The 20,538-nt window shown below is 34.4% G+C and overlaps 2 protein-coding genes across 2 annotated transcripts; both read left to right on the top strand.

Annotated features, from left to right (window-relative positions):
* Positions 1-122: 122 nt before the first annotated feature.
* LOC108223413 (uncharacterized) lies at positions 123-11,241 on the top strand. The gene is made up of 26 exons (XM_064093360.1): positions 123-475; positions 563-724; positions 2,161-2,326; positions 2,441-2,557; positions 2,656-2,783; positions 2,870-3,029; positions 3,680-3,750; positions 4,168-4,263; positions 4,399-4,514; positions 5,315-5,489; positions 5,573-5,680; positions 5,759-5,837; positions 5,920-6,063; positions 6,177-6,290; positions 6,960-7,081; positions 7,151-7,233; positions 7,309-7,433; positions 7,512-7,632; positions 7,768-7,905; positions 9,069-9,165; positions 9,289-9,414; positions 9,744-9,836; positions 9,959-10,064; positions 10,168-10,310; positions 10,597-10,683; positions 10,779-11,241. Exons 1-26 carry the CDS (start codon positions 320-322, stop codon positions 10,899-10,901), a joined length of 3,156 nt encoding a protein of 1,051 aa, XP_063949430.1. The 5' UTR covers positions 123-319; the 3' UTR covers positions 10,902-11,241.
* A 379-nt stretch (positions 11,242-11,620) lies between these two features.
* On the top strand, positions 11,621-18,004 carry LOC108220788 (ADP-ribosylation factor-like protein 2). The gene is made up of 5 exons (XM_017394649.2): positions 11,621-11,849; positions 11,930-12,040; positions 12,143-12,305; positions 15,947-16,027; positions 17,640-18,004. Exons 1-5 carry the CDS (start codon positions 11,785-11,787, stop codon positions 17,775-17,777), a joined length of 558 nt encoding a protein of 185 aa, XP_017250138.1. The 5' UTR covers positions 11,621-11,784; the 3' UTR covers positions 17,778-18,004.
* The last annotated feature ends 2,534 nt before the right edge of the window (positions 18,005-20,538 follow it).

The following is a 20,538-nucleotide window of genomic DNA, read 5'->3' as shown; positions in this document are numbered from 1 at the left end:
TTCCTATTCCCGTTTATTAAAACTTTAAACCAAACAGCTATTAGGGATTGAGCTTCTCATTCCTGTTTACCCGCCCCATTAACCCGACCAAACACCCCCAGAATATGGAAATTACTATTTGCACTTGCGCCAAGCCCATAAGCCCAAATAACAAACATACAGGCTAACCTCCTCAGTCTTCGGTCGGCTTATATTCGCTGGCCGCTACTCTCTTCTAATTTGCTGCCTCCCGCCACTCAGACTCGCATAAACAAACTCAGAGTTTTTTGCTTTTGTGCCCTAATAAATCTTCTCTCTGCTTCTTCTGAATCATCACAGCATGGCTAGAGAAGCTTTCACAGACTCCATGAACCTAAAAGTTCAAGAGCTCTTAAAGGAGGTTAAGTTAAACTACTCTCCGGCCACTACTAAGCACGTCGACGACGTCGTTTCATCCATTCGACAAGTCATTGATAAAATCCCCGATGATATTCAGGTCCTTCTCTTGTCAACCTAGAATTTCTTAAAGAGTTAGTCACACATATATTGTTTGAATTGAATTTGGATTCAATTTGTTTTGTAGGTTACTGCTGACCTGGCACCAGGTTTTGTTAAAGACATTCGTGCTGATAAAGTGAATTTCAAGTTTAAGAAGCCGAAATCGATTGAAATTACTGGCAGTTATTCGTACAAATGTATTGCGAGACCTGATGTGAATGTTGATGTTTTCGTTCAATTGCCTAAGGTATTCATTTCGTTCCTTTAGGTGTATTGGTTTATATATATGCATTCGATGAAAACAATCCTTAATATCCCCCCTTCGGAACTGAATGGCTAACAGTCTGTCTGTAATTGTTTATGAAATTTAAAAATATATAAGAATTTGTTTTTAGAATGTCGGTCAGGAATTTACAAGTCTTTTGTTAAGCTTTTTTCAAATTACTTAATCATAATTCTGTTGATTAAAAGAGAAAAATAGAGATAATAAATAAAATGTGAAGGGTGTGCAGTTTTTCTATGGGAAATAAATATTCTGATTGCTATAACCTGCTTTTGAATCTCGTCTCTCCCGTGATTGTGACTAAATCTCTACATATGGCATTAAATAAAATATCTTAGACAAGTTATTCTATTTTGGATGCTGTTGACTGGCAGCTTCTGTGCAAAAGAATTTTTGAGCTAAGTGCTGTTCTGTATGATTCTGTACATATATGTATGTACGTGTGCGCTTGCACTGTGCAAGCATCTAGGGCTGCTTGGTGACTGAAGGGGTTGCTGACGGTTATTAATACTTTTTTTTGAGTGCCGCAAAGTTACAATTTTGATTTGGGTTGTAAAAATTGAAAAGATATGGTCTTCAGAGGGTTAGGAATTTAGGAAGAATGAGAGTAACTAGAGGAGGTTATAAAACTCTAAATTTTGAAGTCCTCGACACCAGAAGACTGGGCAAGGTCAATACAGGAGCATACATAGATGTATGGATCCATTTTGTGTGTGATCCTCAAGAGGACTGTGCTTTTTGTGTGCTTGCTACCATTAAGTAGTTGGGAAACTAGAAAAAATTATGTCAAATGTGTATGAGTTGGGATTTTTTAGAATTGTAGATAGGTTAGTCGAATTCGAGTCAATTTGGGACATCGACAAGGTAAAGAGTGCCCTTAATTCTTAAGTTTTTGGTTTATTTCAGGTGCCATGATGACAAAGCTTTTTGTAGACCTACACTCAATATTGCAAGAAACAGCATTTGTTAATGATCAACTTGACCCCCATCCCTGCCCCAAAAAAAAAATTAAAATAAAAACAAATTACTCCCGCTGTTTTTTAATATATGACGTTTGACTTTTTGGCACACACTTTTAAGTGCTTTGACCGGATAGTTAAAATTTTTAATTTTTGAATTTTCTTTTTCTGAATAAAAATATGTAATCAAAATTTTATTTCACAAAAAAAATCAAATAAAAATAATAATTTTTATCATCCGGTCAATCCACCTAAAGATACGTGGCCAAGTCAAAAGTGACATATAAAAAAAAACAGAGGGAGTAGAAACTAACCACAAGGTATCGGTTTTGTGTATAATTAACTTTGCAAGTTTTTTAAAGTGATGTTATATTTTTAGGAAGATTTTGTGAATTTTATTCGCTTGGTTTAGTCTTTATCTGATTATTTATTCTTCTGTAGGAATGTTTCCATGAGAAAGACTATTTGAATTATCGATACCATGCCAAAAGGTGCCTATATCTTTGTCTGATTAAAAAATATTTGAAGCGTTCTTCACTATTTCAAAAAGTTGAAATGTCTGCCTTTCAGAACGAGGCTCGAAAACCTGTACTTGTTCTGTATCCAGGTTAGCATTATACAGGAACATTATATTTTTTTTATTGTATTCTTTTAATTCATCCTACCTGTCAATTTCTCTGGCTAGAATTCTGTATAAATATTAATATCTTGGGATTTGTAGCTGAAAACTTTGGTGAAACTCCATTGACTTCAATAAGGCTGATTCCCACCGTAACATCTCTCTTTAACGTTTCTAAGCTTAACATGCAACGCAATAATATCCGTGCATCGAACCAAGGTAACCATTACTGTATTTTTAGCAACTTCTGTAAGCTTTTGAGTATTTCTTATAATGCCTTGCAGTAATGTATTTTGTTTCCTTGTAATTTGTATTAGCTGTTGATGCTACACCTATGTACAATAGCAGTATTTTAGAAGATATGGCGTTGGAAGAGAATGCAAACTTTATCAGCAGTACATTTCATGAATGGAAGGAATTAGGCGAGGCCCTAGTTTTGTTAAAGGTACACACTTAGTCCCTGACCATCTGCTTATTGAGCTCTTAATAGTGTATGTATTTAGTTTCTGGCACTTTGTTAATATGGTGCAGGTCTGGGCTCGGCAGAGAAGTTCTATATATTCTCATGATTGCATAAGTGGGTACCTGTTATCTACTATTATGGCATATCTTGCAACAGTTTCTGGTAAAAATCGCATCAGCAAGTCAATGAACACGATTCAGATATGTCGTCATACATTGGATTTCATTGGTATGTCGTAAATTGTTACTTTGCTCTGCGGCCATTAATAGTTTAGAGTTCTGCTGTCATTTACTATTTATCCAACATATACAAATATTTAATACTAGTCATGACTCATAAATGTATTGCTTCGCATAAATCATTGACAATCGAGTATGCTACTTGACTAATATTAAATCTGCTACATGTGTAACTTAATGTGTTCCCTGGGGTACTTTTAGTTTTATATTCAAGTGAATTAAGGAACTTCACTTCTTTTTTTCCCTCCAAAAACTAGCACTTCCGGAGTTCCAGTGATATGATATATTTGTTGCTAATTTCTCGAAAGTTAGCTAATTCATGTGCACCCACTGAAAGCACTCTTTGCTCACATTTGTGATTCTACTAGTGGCTGTAAAGTCTACCAAGAGTTTGACCAAATCTTTTGTCTGTTCTGATACTAGTTTATATATATAATATATATTTAGGTAACATGCAGTAACTGACAAGCACAACGAGTTTGGACTCTTTTGTTGCAAATATGTTTCTTGTGTGATATTCTACTCCCATTTAATTATCTGTGCTAAGTTTCTGTGTGAATAACTTATTTTATGCATTTACCGTAAATGTAATAAATGCTACCTTTCATGTCTCAACCGTGTCGTGAAAATTTTATGCAGCCAATTCAGGTGTATGGAAAAAGGGTATTTTTTTCAAACACAAGGTGGAAAACAATATACTAACGGAGGAGGTTTGTCCCAGTACAACTTATAACTTCAGTATGCAAATCATACATATATAAATATTTTCTTAGGATAAATGGTTAGCTCTTGGTGAACTTATTTTTGTCTAGTTTGGTACTCATCATTATGGTTTTGGATCTAATGTACGGAGCAAATTGTAGGAGAGGAACCCATAACAGATTTGGGCACAAGTTAAAATTAATCTTACTTGTCATGAGTTCCCTGTTTATACTTTATACACTATAGTCTATGCAACTGTAATAAGATGATATAGACTGTAGCAGACATATATTGGAGCTCACCAAGTTTTTGTTTCTATGTACGAGTGATTGTATACCTATTGTTTATATATATTTTATTAGACTTGGTTTAAGTGTTTCACTTTGTAGCTTGTATCTGTACCTCTAATCATCAACACTGTACAGGAAAGGGAGATATATTTGCAGTCATTTCCCGCAGTTCTCTGTCATTCCTCACAATTTAATGTTGCATTCAGAATGTCAAAAAGTGGTTTGCAAGAGGTACCTGCATTACAGAAATTTCAAATATTTTGTTTTCGTTATCACCTTGTAGTCAATATCCCTCTTTGTTATATGAGCCTTTGCTTGCTGCATTAATTCTCCCTGAATCTTGTATTTAATTTTTTATAATTGCAGCTTCAAGATGAGGCTTCTCTGGCAAGAAATTGCTTGGATAAGTGCAGGGATGGTGGATTTGATGAATTGTTTATTACCAGCATTGACTTTGCTGTTAAATTTGATCACTGCATTAGGTACGTAGTAGATATGTTATGCTTGTCTTTTCTGAACAACTGTGAGATGACCAACTATATAAACTTAGTGTGTTACAGAAAGCCACTAAATGATCATTAAATTTAACTTCCCCCTCCCACCTTACTTGGAAGCGTGTTAAGTGCAAAGCTTGGGTTTTAATAAGAAAGCCACTTAAAGGTGACTACTGACTGAAAGGGGCCCATATTGAATCTTTAGAATGTTGGGGTATGAGGATTTGAATTCGAAACCTCTCCAAAACATAACTCTAACACTATGTTAGAGGACCAATACTTCCAAAACCTGAAGGGGTTAAGGAAGCATTTAATTGATTGTTCATATATAACTGCTATACTTGTCTTGTTATTTAACTATAACTGGATATAAGTTAAAGCTAAGTCTGTTCCCGTTTTCACTTTCATAGTTGAATTGCTGACAAAAGCTCCTTTTTGATAATTTACTAAGTACTATGCAGATTGTAGTTTCAGTTACTGACAAAAGTTTTATTCAACATTCGACTTCCAAGTATTATATGGCTTGTAAAATTTATAATTAGGTGGGTATAAGTTGACAACTCTAATATCAATGAACTCATTAACTGTTAGAACTACTTGATATGTTGATCAAGGATCGTATGATGTGGGTGATGAATCCAACACTGGTGAAAAAAAAATCTTTTTTCTATGTATATTGCTCAAATGATAGAATTATTGAAATATTAATTTGTAGACAATCTTTACAATATATGGGGGTTCTTGCTTCACCATTTTCATGTTTTTCTTCTGACATTTGTACTCTTTAGATTAAACTTGAAGGTAAATGTACAAGATGATGCGCCTGGATTTTCTCTGGACAACGAGTGTTGGAGAACTTATGAGCATAAGGTACATTCATTGATGCAAGAAGCATTAGGAGAAAGAGTGAAGTTGGTGCGAGTTATCTGGAGAAACATGGCATCAGAGTGCAATTTTGAAAATGTACGGGAACATGCACTAAAGCCTAACCTTCCAATATATAGCATTGTTTTCATTTATATCTGTCTAATTATTTTTCATTGTAGGGTTTATCAACGTTTGATAGAGAGGCACTGAAAATTGGAATTTTACTCAATAAAGATGAAGCTTTTAATATGGTTGTCAAGGGTCCCAATTCTGAAAACGAAGACGAGGTATTGCTTCCATAAATTGTTCTAGTTAAGAATTTATAGGCCAATATTGATGTATTAATATTATTAGCACCATCTTAGGTTCAAAAGTTCTGTAGATTTTGGGGAAATAAGGCAGAACTTCGAATTTTTAAAGATACTGGAATCAGATATTGTGCTGGTGAGTCATTAAACAACTGTATTTGCTGCTAAATTTGTATTATTATGTTTAGTTCTATATAATTTCCTTTTATTTATATTAGCTTGGGAATGCAAGCCATCCGAATTGCATCTTGTTATGAAACGGATTACGGAGCATATATTGGTGAAGCATCTATCACTGTTAAGAGAAAACATCACTTACATTGTGGATCAGCTTGATTTTTCTTTGGTACTGGGGAATGAAGGTAGTTTACTGCTTTTATACAACTATATTCTTTTCTTGTTTTCATTTGGTTATATTTTTCTCTTCATTAGAAGAAAGTTTCATAATGACATGTTTAAATTCATGCCATCTCAGATCCAACATGTTATAATGGACATTTGCTTGAAGCATTTAACAAACTTTCAAAGCACTTGCGTGAGCTCAATGACATTCCTTTAACAATATCTAGTGTGCAGCCTCTCGATCCAGGTACTTATTTTTGTTTAGACATGCAAATTTCTTGGACAATATGCGTCTTATATCTGTTAATCAACACCCAAAGTTTGTGGATTATGTGGTGATTGCATGTTTGCGGATTAGACCTTGGACTAGGATTAATATTTCTGCTTATTTTTTGTCTGTTCTTATCTGGCGTGAGATGCATCTGGGTTCTGTAAGCCTGATCAGCTGCTCTTTGTAGCTCCAGCAAAATCAACTCTTTGCACTTGATATGTGGAATATGTTTAGAGATCCCTGCACTTGTGATGAGGAATCATTGTATAACCTTTGAGTAATGTATAATGTTGTTTATTCGTATAATTATGTGAAATTTCTTTAGAAGTTCAAATTATATGTATTACGTTGTTGTCCTTTAATTTTATTGTGCCAGTGGAATTCTAAAAGTGTTTCAGCTATTCGAATGGCAATATTGAAAATGTGGTTCATATTTCCTACACGCCATCACAGTTTAATTAATAAATTGACAACTAGAGGTGAATGTGAAGTGAAAACTAAAGAGATGATTATGGAAGCCTAAATGACTTTCCAATATTGGGGTAGTATCTTCTTTTATTAGACTGGGGCAGTAATTTTTATTCTAATTGTTTTTATAAATTGAATCAATTTTGATATAAGATCTGTGCCGACTATTTTATGCAGCTTTCAGGGGCACATCTGTCTGCCCGCGGCAGCCTCATCCATTAGCTTCTAAAGATTATGTCAATAGGAAAAAGATAAAATTTAGTCCAACTTGTATACAACCAGTGGAAGTTCTTATCCAGGTAACCTGCCATTATTGCTAATTTAATACTGGTAATTTTTTTGATTAGTAATTTTTTGAAATGGTGCAGTTGGAAGGTTCTGGGAATTGGCCAGTAGATGATGTTGCTATTGAAAAGACCAAATCTGCTTTTATTCTGAAAATAGGGGAGAGGTGGGTTATGTTCCACTTCGATGCGTTTGAGTAGCCTTTTCTTTTTATCACTTTCTGATTCTTATGTTGTAACAGTCTCCAAAAGAATTTTAATATGAGATTTACTGCTACTGAGGATGATGTGGATGTTCTCTTTTCCGGATATGCATTCCGTCTGAAAATACTGCATCAGAAAGGCCTGAACTTGGTGAACAGACAATGTAACACTTTTCTATGTTCCTTGATAAGTTAGGTCTTACCGTATAAAGTATAAAACTTATCTGGCCCTCCTATTGCAGCCAAAATTGATCAAAACAAAAGGATCTCTTCCACGGACAGGAAACTTTTTCTTCTCAGCCAGCACGCTAGCATGATTAATGGTTTACGGGGCCGGTATCCTATATTTGAGCCTGTTGTTCGGTAAGCAATTATATACCTTTCTCTCTCTACCCCCCCCCCCCCCCCCCCCCCCCCCCCCCCCCACCCCAAAAAAAAAAAAAAAAAAAAAACACACACACTGTCTAACCCTACAAATTGTGTTGTATGTTTAAAAAGGCTCGCTAAGCGTTGGGTTTCTGCGCACCTCTTCTCGGCTGTTTTAGCAGACGAGGCAGTTGAGCTACTAGCTGCATATCTATTTACCAATCCTCTGCCGTATTCTGTTCCATGTTCACGGATTACTGGATTTTTAAGGTTAAGCTATGCATTTTCTTGATCAGCTAAAAGTTATTAATCTCTTCTCCTTGAATCTCTAATACAATATGGGCAGTGTTTTTTACAGTTGGTGAATATTGAATCTGTATGCATTTTTTTTTTTTATTTGGTTTCGGTAAATGCAAAAAGTTAAACACTTGCATGCACAGGGCTTCATTGAGCCTTGAACTTTCGACCTCTTATTACCAAGTGGAGAGGGATGTCTGCTAGGCTATGCCTGTTGGATCATATTCGTAATGTTTGAGGAGACTCTGAAACTTTCTCGTTTCCTTCTCTTCATCTTATTGGTTGTGAGGGTGTTGTTGGTGTGGTAGTACCCTGCCTTGAGAACTGTGATGGATCTAAGGATGTATTTCTGTTAGCACACTTTAATCGACGGGGTTGGTGATTTGAAAGAAGCAACCTATGGTGCAGAAGGGGGAATTTTGCAGGTGGCTGAATATATAGGGTCAGCAAGCGTGTCTCTATAGAGAACCTTACGAGGTACTGAAGATCACGAGAATAGATTTGGAGGTGACTGTTAAATACTAAAAATTAGGTAATGTATTGAATGAAGCTTGGTAAAGAAGTTGAGTTTGGATTTGATTCGGAGGAAAATGATAATTAATTTAAAGCTTGGGCTTAGCACTTGTGTTTTTGATGTTAAACAATTTTAATCTTTTGATAGTAGATTGATCGGACTTGAGAATACGTCAAAATATGGGTTATGGATGGGATATTGGTATACCCCTCGGAAAAATAGAAAAGAATTCACATATGTATATGGGGCACGAAAAGGGGAAGAAAATTTACACAGCCTAGAATTGTATTGAGGTCCAGCCTAGATTTGATCATTGTGAGAATATTTGGGGGGTCCTATCGAGGACTTCTCAGTAGACCAAGCCTTTTTATCATGTTAAGCTGACCAACTTTTTTAAATTATAAGAATTGATATTATCCACTCAATGTTCATTCCTTAAAGATACTGTTATGCGCTTGTTTCTAGTTCGGGAAACTTTTATTCAGTCGGATAAATGTATATGTATAGGTTGTTTAATCTATAAGCTCCGGCATCTTTTCCATCAATGGTTTTAACATATTCCTTTTCCATCAATGGTTTCTAACATATTCCTTTTCCATTTGCATATGAACTTGGTTAGCAGATTTCTGCGTCTACTCTCAGAGTACGATTGGACTTTTTCTCCTTTGGTTGTTGACATAAATGGTGATCTTAATCCAGATGATATGAAGGAGATAAATGTAAGTTCAGTAAATTGGATAATTGTTAACTCCTTACTGTCTCTATCGTCTTAAATTTGTAGATGATTTTAGGGGTGCTACAATACTTATATATATGAAAATGGGATCTACTTTATTGAATAGGAGAAATTCAATTTAAGTAGAGACACATCTGGAGAAGAAACGAGAAGTACACATTCTGCCATGTTTTTGGCAACAACTTATGATAAGTTCTCTGAAGCATGGAGCACATCATCTCCGAGCTCAATGGTAAGTGTTGTCCTGCTGTCTGTGAAGCTAATTATAGCATAATTATAGAGCATTGCTTTTTCAGTTGGTCTTAAAATATCTCTTTATATCCTGTTTTCCATGCCACATTTTCCTTGTATTTATGATTGAGACAGGTGAAATGATAAAATGCTTAAATTAGTAAAAAATATACCAAGTGGTGCAGGTTATGCTATAAAAGAACACAAAGAGCTAATAAATTCTAAAAACCACATTTCTTCTTTTTCTTTATATACGCGGTTGCTCTGTATATATATCCAAGGTGTTTCAAATATTTATCGGTTTGAATTTTTTTTTAATTCTGGAAAAAGGAGCTCAAAAGACTGGCGGCATATGCAAGAAGCAGTTCAAATCTGTTGACCAAGTTAGTATTGCAGGATCAACTTGATTCTTATGGCTGGGAGGTGAATGAGTGAAATATTGCAAGTTTTTCCTTGGTTTCTGAATTATGTGTTTACCTAGAAATTAGTTTTTCTATTTTTGCTAAGCAGCCATTGAATAGTTTTTTTTGTTCTGTTTACATCAGTGCATTCTTCGTACTCCTTTGAACAACTACGATGCGGTTATTCTGCTCCACAGAGACAAGTTGCCTTACCCTGAGCGCCTTCTCTTCCCATCTGAAGTCAATCAAGGTATATGTTTGATTGTAGTCTTTAGCTTGCTATATCTCTCTTCGTTTATAACTTTTATACAATACTGCAAGCATTGTAAGTCGTAATGCGCAAATATGTATAGGGAAACTAGTGGTCCAAGCTAAAGCAAGTAAGCTATTTCAACCGTTCATTTCTTCTGTGGATACGAAAGTGAACATAGAAGAACTCCAAAGAAAGCTGATGGTAGATTTTGATCCATCAAGGTGTTTAATTGAAGATCTGGAGGTAAATTCTGATATGCTTACTTATATTTGGACTATTTTGTCGAGTTATTCTTTATGGTATGAATGTTAAAGTAAATAAATCTTACAAACTAATTTAAGCAGTTACCTCATAAGCTATGAGCCTCTGGGAAAGTACATATACTATATTATTGCAGAGGGGTGTTTGTTTCCATCAGTCGAAAAACGCAGCCACTATTTATAATGTTGGACATGTTCCAAGCATTACTCATATATACTATGTATGGATTTATGTATCCACTGCTTTAATTATTACACTATATTTCCAGAGGAGATTCCCCGATTGCTTTAAGGTGTGGTATGATTCCTTAGGAGGTGATGCAATTGGTGTTACGTGGAATCAAGAGGGTTTAAAGGTATCTGTTTTTTTTTTTTGGCTTACTATCTTGTCGTGAGATGGGAAAGCATCGGTTTGTCAGACTTGCAGCTCAATAATAGGTTATTGTTTCAGAAACGCGGACGAGATGCTGGAAAGGAAGAAATAAACCTACTCGATGAACTAAAGGCCGTTGGTCATGTTGGGAAAGGTTTTGTGAGGAAAATCTACTCTCTAAAAGCACCTAGGCTTAATTAGTTATGATAATCTCAAAAAGTTGCGGAGTTGATGCACAGTTATATATTTTTTGTACGACCATTGGTGATGTGCTGTGGATCCTTCTCAAAAAGTTGCAGAGCTGATGCACGTCCATATATTTTCGTAAGACCCCTGGATGATGTAGCTGGATTTCCACAGCTCTGTGTCGCTGAATTTTTGGAAAGAAGTTTTCTTTTGTCATATGTAATATGTTTTCATTGTAGACAAGGTATACATAGATGAAGAACTAAAGATGATTGCTTATCGATACAAGTGGAGTCCATAAATTTTTGTTCTTCGCGTGTATTTCTTTTATCTGGAAATATTGGTTATTCCCCAACTATATTCCTTCTTTACTATTCCCTGACGTACGTACATCATTAATGTATTCTGAATTTCTGATCCTCTGAAATTTGAATTATTAGACGCAAAAAACAAATATAGTAAACAAGAATTTCTTTATTAAAATATATATTTTAATATTGCTAAAAAAAATAATATAATATTAATAATCAAATCCAAACCTAACGTTAGTGGCTAAAAAAAATTCTAATCTAATATTAGAGATAAAAAGAAAAAATTATTATAATATAATGATAGGTTCTAAATACAAAATAAGTTGAGTCACGAATAAATCTATTTTTTCAAATATAAAATCCGTACCATAACTGACTGGCTTAAATATATATACTGTTAGGAATTTAAATTTCTTAAAACCTGCTACGAGTCTACCATCTTACATCCTCCGACCACCGGAAGATAACAAAATAGCAACCCGACCCGACCGACCCGTTCAGCTAGCTCGTCGGGGGTCCAATTAGAACCATTCTCGTAGAAGGTCGTTGGCTCGTTTAATCACAATCACGAGATCTACATACCTCCAATGGGGCTCCTCAGTATTATTCGCAAGATCAAGAAAAAAGAAAAGGAAATGCGTATACTCATGGTGTACGTCTTCACCCCAAATGCTAATTTGTGTATATATGTGTGTGTATTCATTTGTAATTCAGTATGTTTATATAATGCAGAGGGCTAGATAACTCAGGGAAAACAACGATTGTTCTGAAGCTTAATGGTGAAGACACAAGTGTTATTAGCCCTACTCTTGGGTTCAATATCAAGACTATTACTTATAGCAAGTATGTTGTTGTTTTTCTCTCAGACACCTTATCGAACATGTGGTGGGCATTGTTTTATTTTTGAAATTTGGGTTGTGTTATGATCTGGTTTGGTGTTTGTAGGTATGTGCTTAATATATGGGATGTTGGGGGGCAGAAGACTATACGGTCTTACTGGAGGAATTACTTTGAGCAGACGGATGGCTTGGTGTGGGTTGTTGATAGTTCGGATCTTAGACGACTTGATGATTGTAAATTTGAACTCGATAATCTGTTGAAGGAGGAGGTATGTTTTAGTTAGGAGGAATGATTTTAAAACTTTGCAATTTCTTACTTGTTGCTAGTGCCGATTGTTGTCTTTTGTTTTCCGGTGACATATATACGACATTCTCTGACTAAAAATCTGCTTTACCTTTTTTACATAATCTAGAATGTGGGTGGTTTGCAGTATTAACTTAAGAGCAAGTCCAACAGTGTCTTAGTGGAAGCCCTATATATATAATAAAATATAATGTCCTAGTGATTTAGGACATTATACACATACATCTATTCCAACAATATGCCTTATCTTCATGTCTTAATATTAAAATATTAATATATTTGAAAACAACTATATATAAGTCAAGTATTAAAAGGTGTGAAAAGAGAGAGAAAGTGAATATTTTATGAATTAAAATGATTTAGGACAAGTGTGGTAGTGCCTTATAAATAAGGCACATGTAGTGTGTCCTAGTGTTTTAAGGCACCACTAGGACTTTGTTGGATTACATCTTTGTCTTAAATGCCTTAAATTTTAACTTAGGACACTATTATAGGGCACTGTTGGACTTGCTCTAATAAGAGCAAGTCCAACAATGTCCTAAATTCATATCTTAAGTTAAAATTTAAGGCATTTGGATGAGAAGCGTGCTCCAACAATGTCCTAGTGGTGCCTTAAATTACTAGGACATCCAACAAGTGCCTCTTTTTTGAGGCTCTACTAAGCTTGTCCTAAACCAATTTTCTCAATAAAATATTAACTTTCCATCATTTCAATGCATCTCTCTCCTCTTACTTTTTCACTTCCCTCCAATATTATTTCAAATAAATTATTAATTTAATAAAAAGGCACAATTATGAGGCATGTTGTTGGAGTTCATGTATCAAAAGAATGTCCTAAATCACTAAGACACTATTTTTTATTATATTTATAGGGCACTTACTAAGACATTGTTGGACTTGCTCTAATGTGTCTGGTTAGTAGTGCAGTGTGGGTATTTCTATAATGTAATCTGTAGTGTCTGGTTAGTAGTGCAGTGAGGGTATTTTGCAATATTAACTTAGTAATTAAATTAGAGTTTACTGCACTTTATATCTTAGAACTATGTTTGAGAAACATTTTGGTGTAGATATTATAAAGCGAAATACTTTGCAACCCAGAAAACTTTCAGGTTGCACTTTTCCCGTCAAAACTAACAGTTAGCATTACTTTGCTGAAGGGTAATTGGGGGGAGAGGAATGATGGTTATTTCACCCATTATTCCACTATACAAGTATCTATGCTATATGTGCACATAAGAATCCTCTACTTATCTTCTTCCATCTCTCTCCTTTATCAGATTAGATACATGGATGAGAAGTGGTTATGTAAATTAGGTCATAGAATTACATCTTGGATTTGCCAGCAATCACTAAAGTGGTACATTACGTAACATCCTTTTATTCTTTTAAGCTATTATAAATAGCAAAACGCCAAGGATTTAGAAACAACATAAATGGATGCAGGTTCTAAATTGTTCAACAAAATTAACCGACGACGGTCTCAAATTGTTCTTACCATTACATATGACCATTCAAAATAATGAGTAACATTACTATAATTTGTTCCGCCTGATAATAACAATGCCAAAAAATTAATAGGAACTCATACAAAATGACCAATAATGGTTCCACCTGATTGCTTCCACGGCTTCTTGTAAGGTTGTTATGTTTCCATTTTCATTCGAGCTTCCTTCAGCTTTTTCATGGAGGCAGTGTTATTAAATGCGATATGCGCACTGAAGCGCAAAGGGCCTCCTGGCGCATAAGCGCAACGCGCAATGCGAGATGCGCGCTTTTTGAAACAAAGCGTAAATAATTATAAAAAAATGCATAACAATTAAATTTAACAAGTAATAAGCATATTAGATTGTCATAGAACATGTTTATGATAATCAGGTTCAAAGTTAGGGCACAAATAGATAATCTAAAATCCTAGTAGTTGATAATTTGACATAAACTAAAATTCATCATCATCATCGTCAAGCTCTTCTTGAAGATTTTCGAAATCTTCATTTTCAAGATGCTTATTCCCTACGGTAAATTCAATTTCATCTTCCTCGTCTTCACTTTCATCAATTAAACGCCTTTTAGATGATGAATCAGTGGTATTTTTTCCCTTTTTGTTGCCTCGGGTGGTAGTTGACCTATATGGTAATCGATCGCCTATGTATGTGTATGTACGTGTTGTATGGTATCAAAGATGCGTGTCTGTCTGTTTTAGGGTTTTATGACCCTTTTCTTTTAAAAAGACCCAGTTAATGGCCCAGTCAACAGCCCAGTCAAAAAATAAAAAAAGCGAGCTTTTCCTGCGCTTCTCGCATCTCGCTTATGCTCTTCATGCGCAGAAAAGCGTGCGCATCTCTAACCTCGCATCGCATAATCAGAACAATGCGCATTTACCTTGCATCGCATCGCATCGCATCTCGCACATGCGAGCTTTTAATAACACTGCATGGAGGTAAAATTTCCAATTCCAGAAGTGTAATTTTCAGGTTCAGTACCTAAGGGCACTTTCTTTGCATTGTGAGCTGGTGGCTTTAAATTCCTAATTATGACTGAATGTGAGTAGGGGCTGACTTATCTATTTTCACAGGACTTCTTTTAATGACTTGCTTCTCTTGATTTGAATGTGTGTCTTCTTTAACTGCTTCCCTTTCTTGCATTATTTTGTCAGCAATCAGAAAAAATAATGCCTTTTTTGTTCTAAGCTCCTCCATTGTTAATTATTCTTTGAACACATAACAAGTAATCAAACCAAATAAATGTGTATGTGTTATATTTCAAATTGTGTTATCTTTTAATTGTATAAATATTACTCCCTCCGTCCCAAAAAGAGTGAACTGGTTTGACTTTCAAGGAGATTAAGAAAAATGTAGTAAGTTTAGTTGAAAAGTAGGTAAAGTGGTGGGACCTACCAATATTTAATAATAGATTTGAGATAGTGGAGGAAGATAGTGGGTGTAATAGTGTTTATATTATTATAGAATGAAGATAGTGGAAGAAAGTAGTGGGTGTAATAGTGAAAAGTAGTGTTCAAAAATAGTAAGTATGGTAGGTTCATTCTTTTTGGGACGTCCCAAAAAGGAATAAGGGTCACATAAAATGGGACGGAGGGAGTATGAAATTACATAAATATCCCTCCAATCTAATGTTAACAAAAGATGCTTAACAGCTGTTGTGTAACTAAAGAGGTGCAATTTGAAAGCTTGTTATATTTTATGGGTTTCAAACCGTTTTTAATTTGTTATATTGGCACCGAAGTGTTTCCGAACACAGTTTTAGGCTGTAAAGTGTAATAAACTTTTTAATTTTTAGGTTTATGTATCAGTTGCAATAGTAAAACCTTGATCAAGTAAATTTGAATGGAGGAGAAATTTCATTACTTAATAGTTTGTAATATAGAGGATATTAAGTTATCAATTAAGAAGTGTAGTGCATGTAACCCCATCAATCTTCAGTATTGTGTATTTCTTTTGTTCAGATATGCACAATAACTTTACAAATCCGGACATGTCTGAACATTATTGGCTTCCGAAATTCAGCATTCATAATTGTAACTTAATATTCAAATCAAGGTTTAAAATTTCCGCCTAGACATGTTTTTTTTACTTTCTGTTTGTGTAACAGAGGCTATCTGGATCATCACTACTCATTTTGGCGAATAAGCAGGACATACAAGGTGCTCTCTCCCCAGAAGAAATAGCTAAAGTAAGCCATATTTTTAAGTTCACATTACAGAAGTTGACATGCTCCTACAGTTTCAGATCTTCATGTTTTGTGTGCACTGATAATTGATAAGTGAAAATTATGCTCGAAAGATAGTTTTGTATTGGCATTACATTTACTTGTAGTTAGATACGCGAGTCGCGACTTCTTATAAGCATTAAAAATAACTAGCTTATAGCCCGTGCAAGGCACGGGAGCTTTTTAATTATTTATAAACTTTTTAAATATATTGTAAATGGTGTGAAAGAATTTAATTTATAAATAATAAATTAAAATTTTCAAATAAATAAAATTTGAAATTATGATTTGTTTTTAAGTCAGAATTATTGTAAAAATATATAGGTTCTACTTTTCAGACTTGTTTCTGTAAAAAAAAAAAACTGGTCACACATGTTGGATCATCCGACAGTGGCGATGCAGTATAAAATATACTGTCACAGCCATTAATGGCTTCAAATAAACTATTGTAATCGATCCATTCCTTTTCTCCTATGTATCATGCCAAAGTATTAAATTTTTTCTATCAAATTTTAATATATATTGAGTAGAATATGTGACATCAACTTTCATTAGATTATATATATAAATATATTTTATATTAGAATTATTATAATATGATTGGCTTACTAATTTTAAAATATATTAGATAAAAATAATTTTGTGACGGGGCGATTTATATGATTCTACAATTAAAACTGGTAGGAAATATTTATTTTGATCCGACTTATTAATTTTAAAATATATTAGATAAAAATAATTTTGTGACGGTGCGATTTATATGATTATACAATTAAAGCCGGTAGGAAATATTTATTTTGAATTAAAGAATTCATAAACATGTGAAAGACAGAATTTGTTTTGGATTCAGAAAAAAAATTATAAACATGCAGGTAGATATCAGTTGCCTTATAGAATTAGAAGTTAATTTTGTTTAAATCTAACGGTGCTTATTTGTTCAATATACGATCCACGGATGATAAAGTTTTAGACCATGTGACCATGCGACCAAATTATCTTCCTTACGCTTATTATATATAAGTATATAATATTAATATGATATATATTATTGCTTTCATTGATTTCAAATATGATGATGTGATTATAGCTGCACACTTGCACTTGTATGCTATAAGATAGTTGCATTTTGCTTTTTGAGTTTCGTAGTTGAAGCGAGTAGCTTCTTTAAAGGCTTTTATTTTTGTCTTTTAGAGAGTTGGCTTTGTTTTTTTTCATTTTCCTGCAGTTTGAAGTGTGATGATTAGGTAGAGCATATATTTTGGTGAAATTTCATGATGGTTAGACATCAGTTTTTAATTATGCTGCTCAAAGCAGATTCCCTCATGCACCTCTTTAGCAATCCACACAATCATGTTATTATTATTTTATATTTGGAAAGAACAATCTGAATGGAATATAGAAGAAACTTGGTAAAACTTAGTTTATAAGAAATTATTACATCTTTTACTGCAAAATGCTTTTTACAAACTCTTATCCGCATCAAGAAAGAAGAATTCTTTAGGGTCTCTGAATCAAGCATAATATTTGAAGTATTAATTCTAGTGCATCTATGCTTATATCATATATTTATATGCAGGTCCTTAATTTGGAAGCCATGGATAAGACCAGACACTGGAAAATTGTAGGATGTAGTGCTTACACCGGAATGGGCCTGCTAGAAGGATTTGATTGGTTGGTTCAGGACATCGCTTCTCGAATTTATGTACTTGACTGAATCTTTTTCAAATATGTATTATACTTGCGCATGTACAGACATGTATATTAACTTATTCGATATTGAAGATAATTTGCTTGTTGTGGTTAGGCTCCCTATTACTTTGGTTGGAGGTATTTGGGATGCCTTCACAAGGGAGATAGATAAGTTGTATGAATTTCAAATCTTGTATGCATGGCTTTCCAAAATTCATATATTGAGCAAGAAATAGATGCAAATTTATATTTCTGTTTCTTCTAGTATTAGAGAGAGAATACTATTCTAGAGACTCAGAGAGCTGTTCTCCAAATAATGAAGTACAGCAACCCCAATATAAATGGTTGTCCTCCTATATGGTTAAAGTAGCTAGGTGCAAAGAAGTTCAAACAAATCAATAGATACAAATACAATAGTGCTTCAATAACTGAATGGATAACAGTCGTCAGCCGGTGCCACACAAAGTAGAGGCCGATTAACCCCACCTAGGTAATCCTCCAAAGACTAACTTGCAAAGTGGTTGATACTTGATAATTGACAACAATTCAACACTTCTTTTTTGTCTAAATCAATCCAACACTTTTTGTTGTAAGAGCAGATGCCAGCACATATAGGATTTCACGGCTCGGTAAGTAAATGCTTTTTATTATAAATCGTTTCTTCAAGTTAAAAAAACCTTGTGGGTGTATATAGTCAAAACCAGTATTAAAACAAATAACATAACCGTACAAGTGAGAAAATATAATCTAATTAATATTTTCTTAATATGCGTAAATTTTACAAAAAAGACTTGTATTGTTGGACGAAGGGAGAATAACACATTGTAACTTTCTCAAGTGCAAGGTCAATGTTCTATAAATGTAAGGTGAATCGCATTGTAAGAGCACCCCGCCCATTTTCCATTTTTCCCGACCCCACTGCTTGCCACGTACACTAAACCAGGCAGTGAAAGGACATTGACCAGGTCTGTGCAATGCTACGCCCATTTACCAATTATGCTGGACCCATTATTTCCTTATTATATTTATAATAGAATAGTAATTTATAATAAAAAAAATATGCACCATAATTAATCATATTATTAAAAAGACAAATACAAGGAAAACCATTACACTAAAAAAAGACACGAGAAAGCGTTGAATTAAAAATATTACAATAAAAAAAAATTAACGATTAATATGAAATTGCGAGATATGCTCAACCAAGTCATTTTATAGCTGACGATGTGCCCGTTTTATCACGCATCTGTATAGTTTTTTGAATATACGTTTCATACGCGACAAAAGGTTCTTCGCCTAAGTTTAGTTGCGATATATCATTTGTTGCATCATCATAACTTGGCAGGGGACCAAATTGAGTGGCATACGTGTCTCTCTCGTCTTCAACAATCATATTATGTATTATGATGTATGCTCTCAAGATTCTCCCAAGATCGTCTTTGTACCAAAAGCGTGTCGGACCACGTACAATTACGAAATGGGATTGTAAGCCACCGAATGCTCGTTCAACATCTTTTCGCTGGCTTTCTTGATATTTTGAATATAATTTTCTTTACTCACCTTGTGGACGTGGTATCGTTTTAACGAATGTTGCCCATTCAGGATGGATTCCATCTGTTAAGTAATACCCCACATTATAATTATTTACATTGATAGTATAATTTACCTCTGGAGCACGACCTTGTAGCACTTAATCAAATATTAGTGACCGATCTAAAACATTTATGTCATTGTTTGATCCAGCAATTCCAAAAAATGCATGCCATATCATTGTTGCAACTCCTTTGTGACCACAACATTTCCTTCCATGCTTTTGGACTAGCTTCCAACGGCTAGTTTACAAAGAAATAAAAACAAACAAGAAACCCTGACCAAAAAAAAGACAAACAAGAAAAGACAAGCACTAGCTTCCAACGGCTAGTTTAGAAACAAATAAAAACAAACAACAAAAGACAAACACTAGTTTCCAACGGCTAGTTTCTTGCCATAATTTTCTCAAGCATTTTTGCATGAATCCTCCGTTGAGCATCATTCATTTTAGTATTATCCGCCAAAACGACTTGTAAATCGAGCTCAATTTGCTTCGTCTCAAGCACTCTTTGTCGAGTCTCAATTTCTTTTTGCTTCATTTCATTTATTGTATCCATTATTTTCATTTTTCTCAAGTCATTCACTTGAATAGCTTCATATTCTTCAATTTCCGCAGTTGTTGCCTTTTCATTGCCCTTCCTTTTAGCCGCTTTTGTACCTTTTGGATGAATCAGTTCAAATTCCTCAGATGTTGGCGTATCGTTATTTCCCTCAGATGAGTAAGTTCCAGAATTACTTAATTTAGTTCTTTTAGAACTTGCACTAGTTTTAGGAGTTCTTCACTTGGTCTGTCTACGAAACTCACGCCAATGATTATCAAAATTCGTTTTTTTCTTGCATTAAGCGAAATGGAGTTCATGAGCTTTCTCAATTATGTTATCCAAGTTTGAACCACTCCCAATCATTCGTCGTGCCTCATCATAACATGACCCAAATTTCTGAGCACCTTCATTTATTCTTTGTCACTTTTTTCTCATAGCAACAACTCCTCTTTTGATGAAGCCGGGATTGTCTTCTTCACAATATTTCTTAATTCTGTCCCAAAATGCTTCGGTTTTTTGATCAGTACCGATTAGTGGATCAATTGACACATTCAACCATGCACTTATTAAGAGCTTATCTTCAACCCACGTCCAGTGGCCAGTATTTTCACGTACATCTTCCGTTTTCTCATAATCATCATTTAGATCAACAAA

The sequence above is a fragment of the Daucus carota genome, chromosome 5 (genome assembly GCF_001625215.2).
Source record: "Daucus carota subsp. sativus chromosome 5, DH1 v3.0, whole genome shotgun sequence".
NCBI lineage: Eukaryota > Viridiplantae > Streptophyta > Magnoliopsida > Apiales > Apiaceae > Daucus > Daucus carota.
This window is presented reverse-complemented; position numbering and strand designations above follow the sequence as displayed.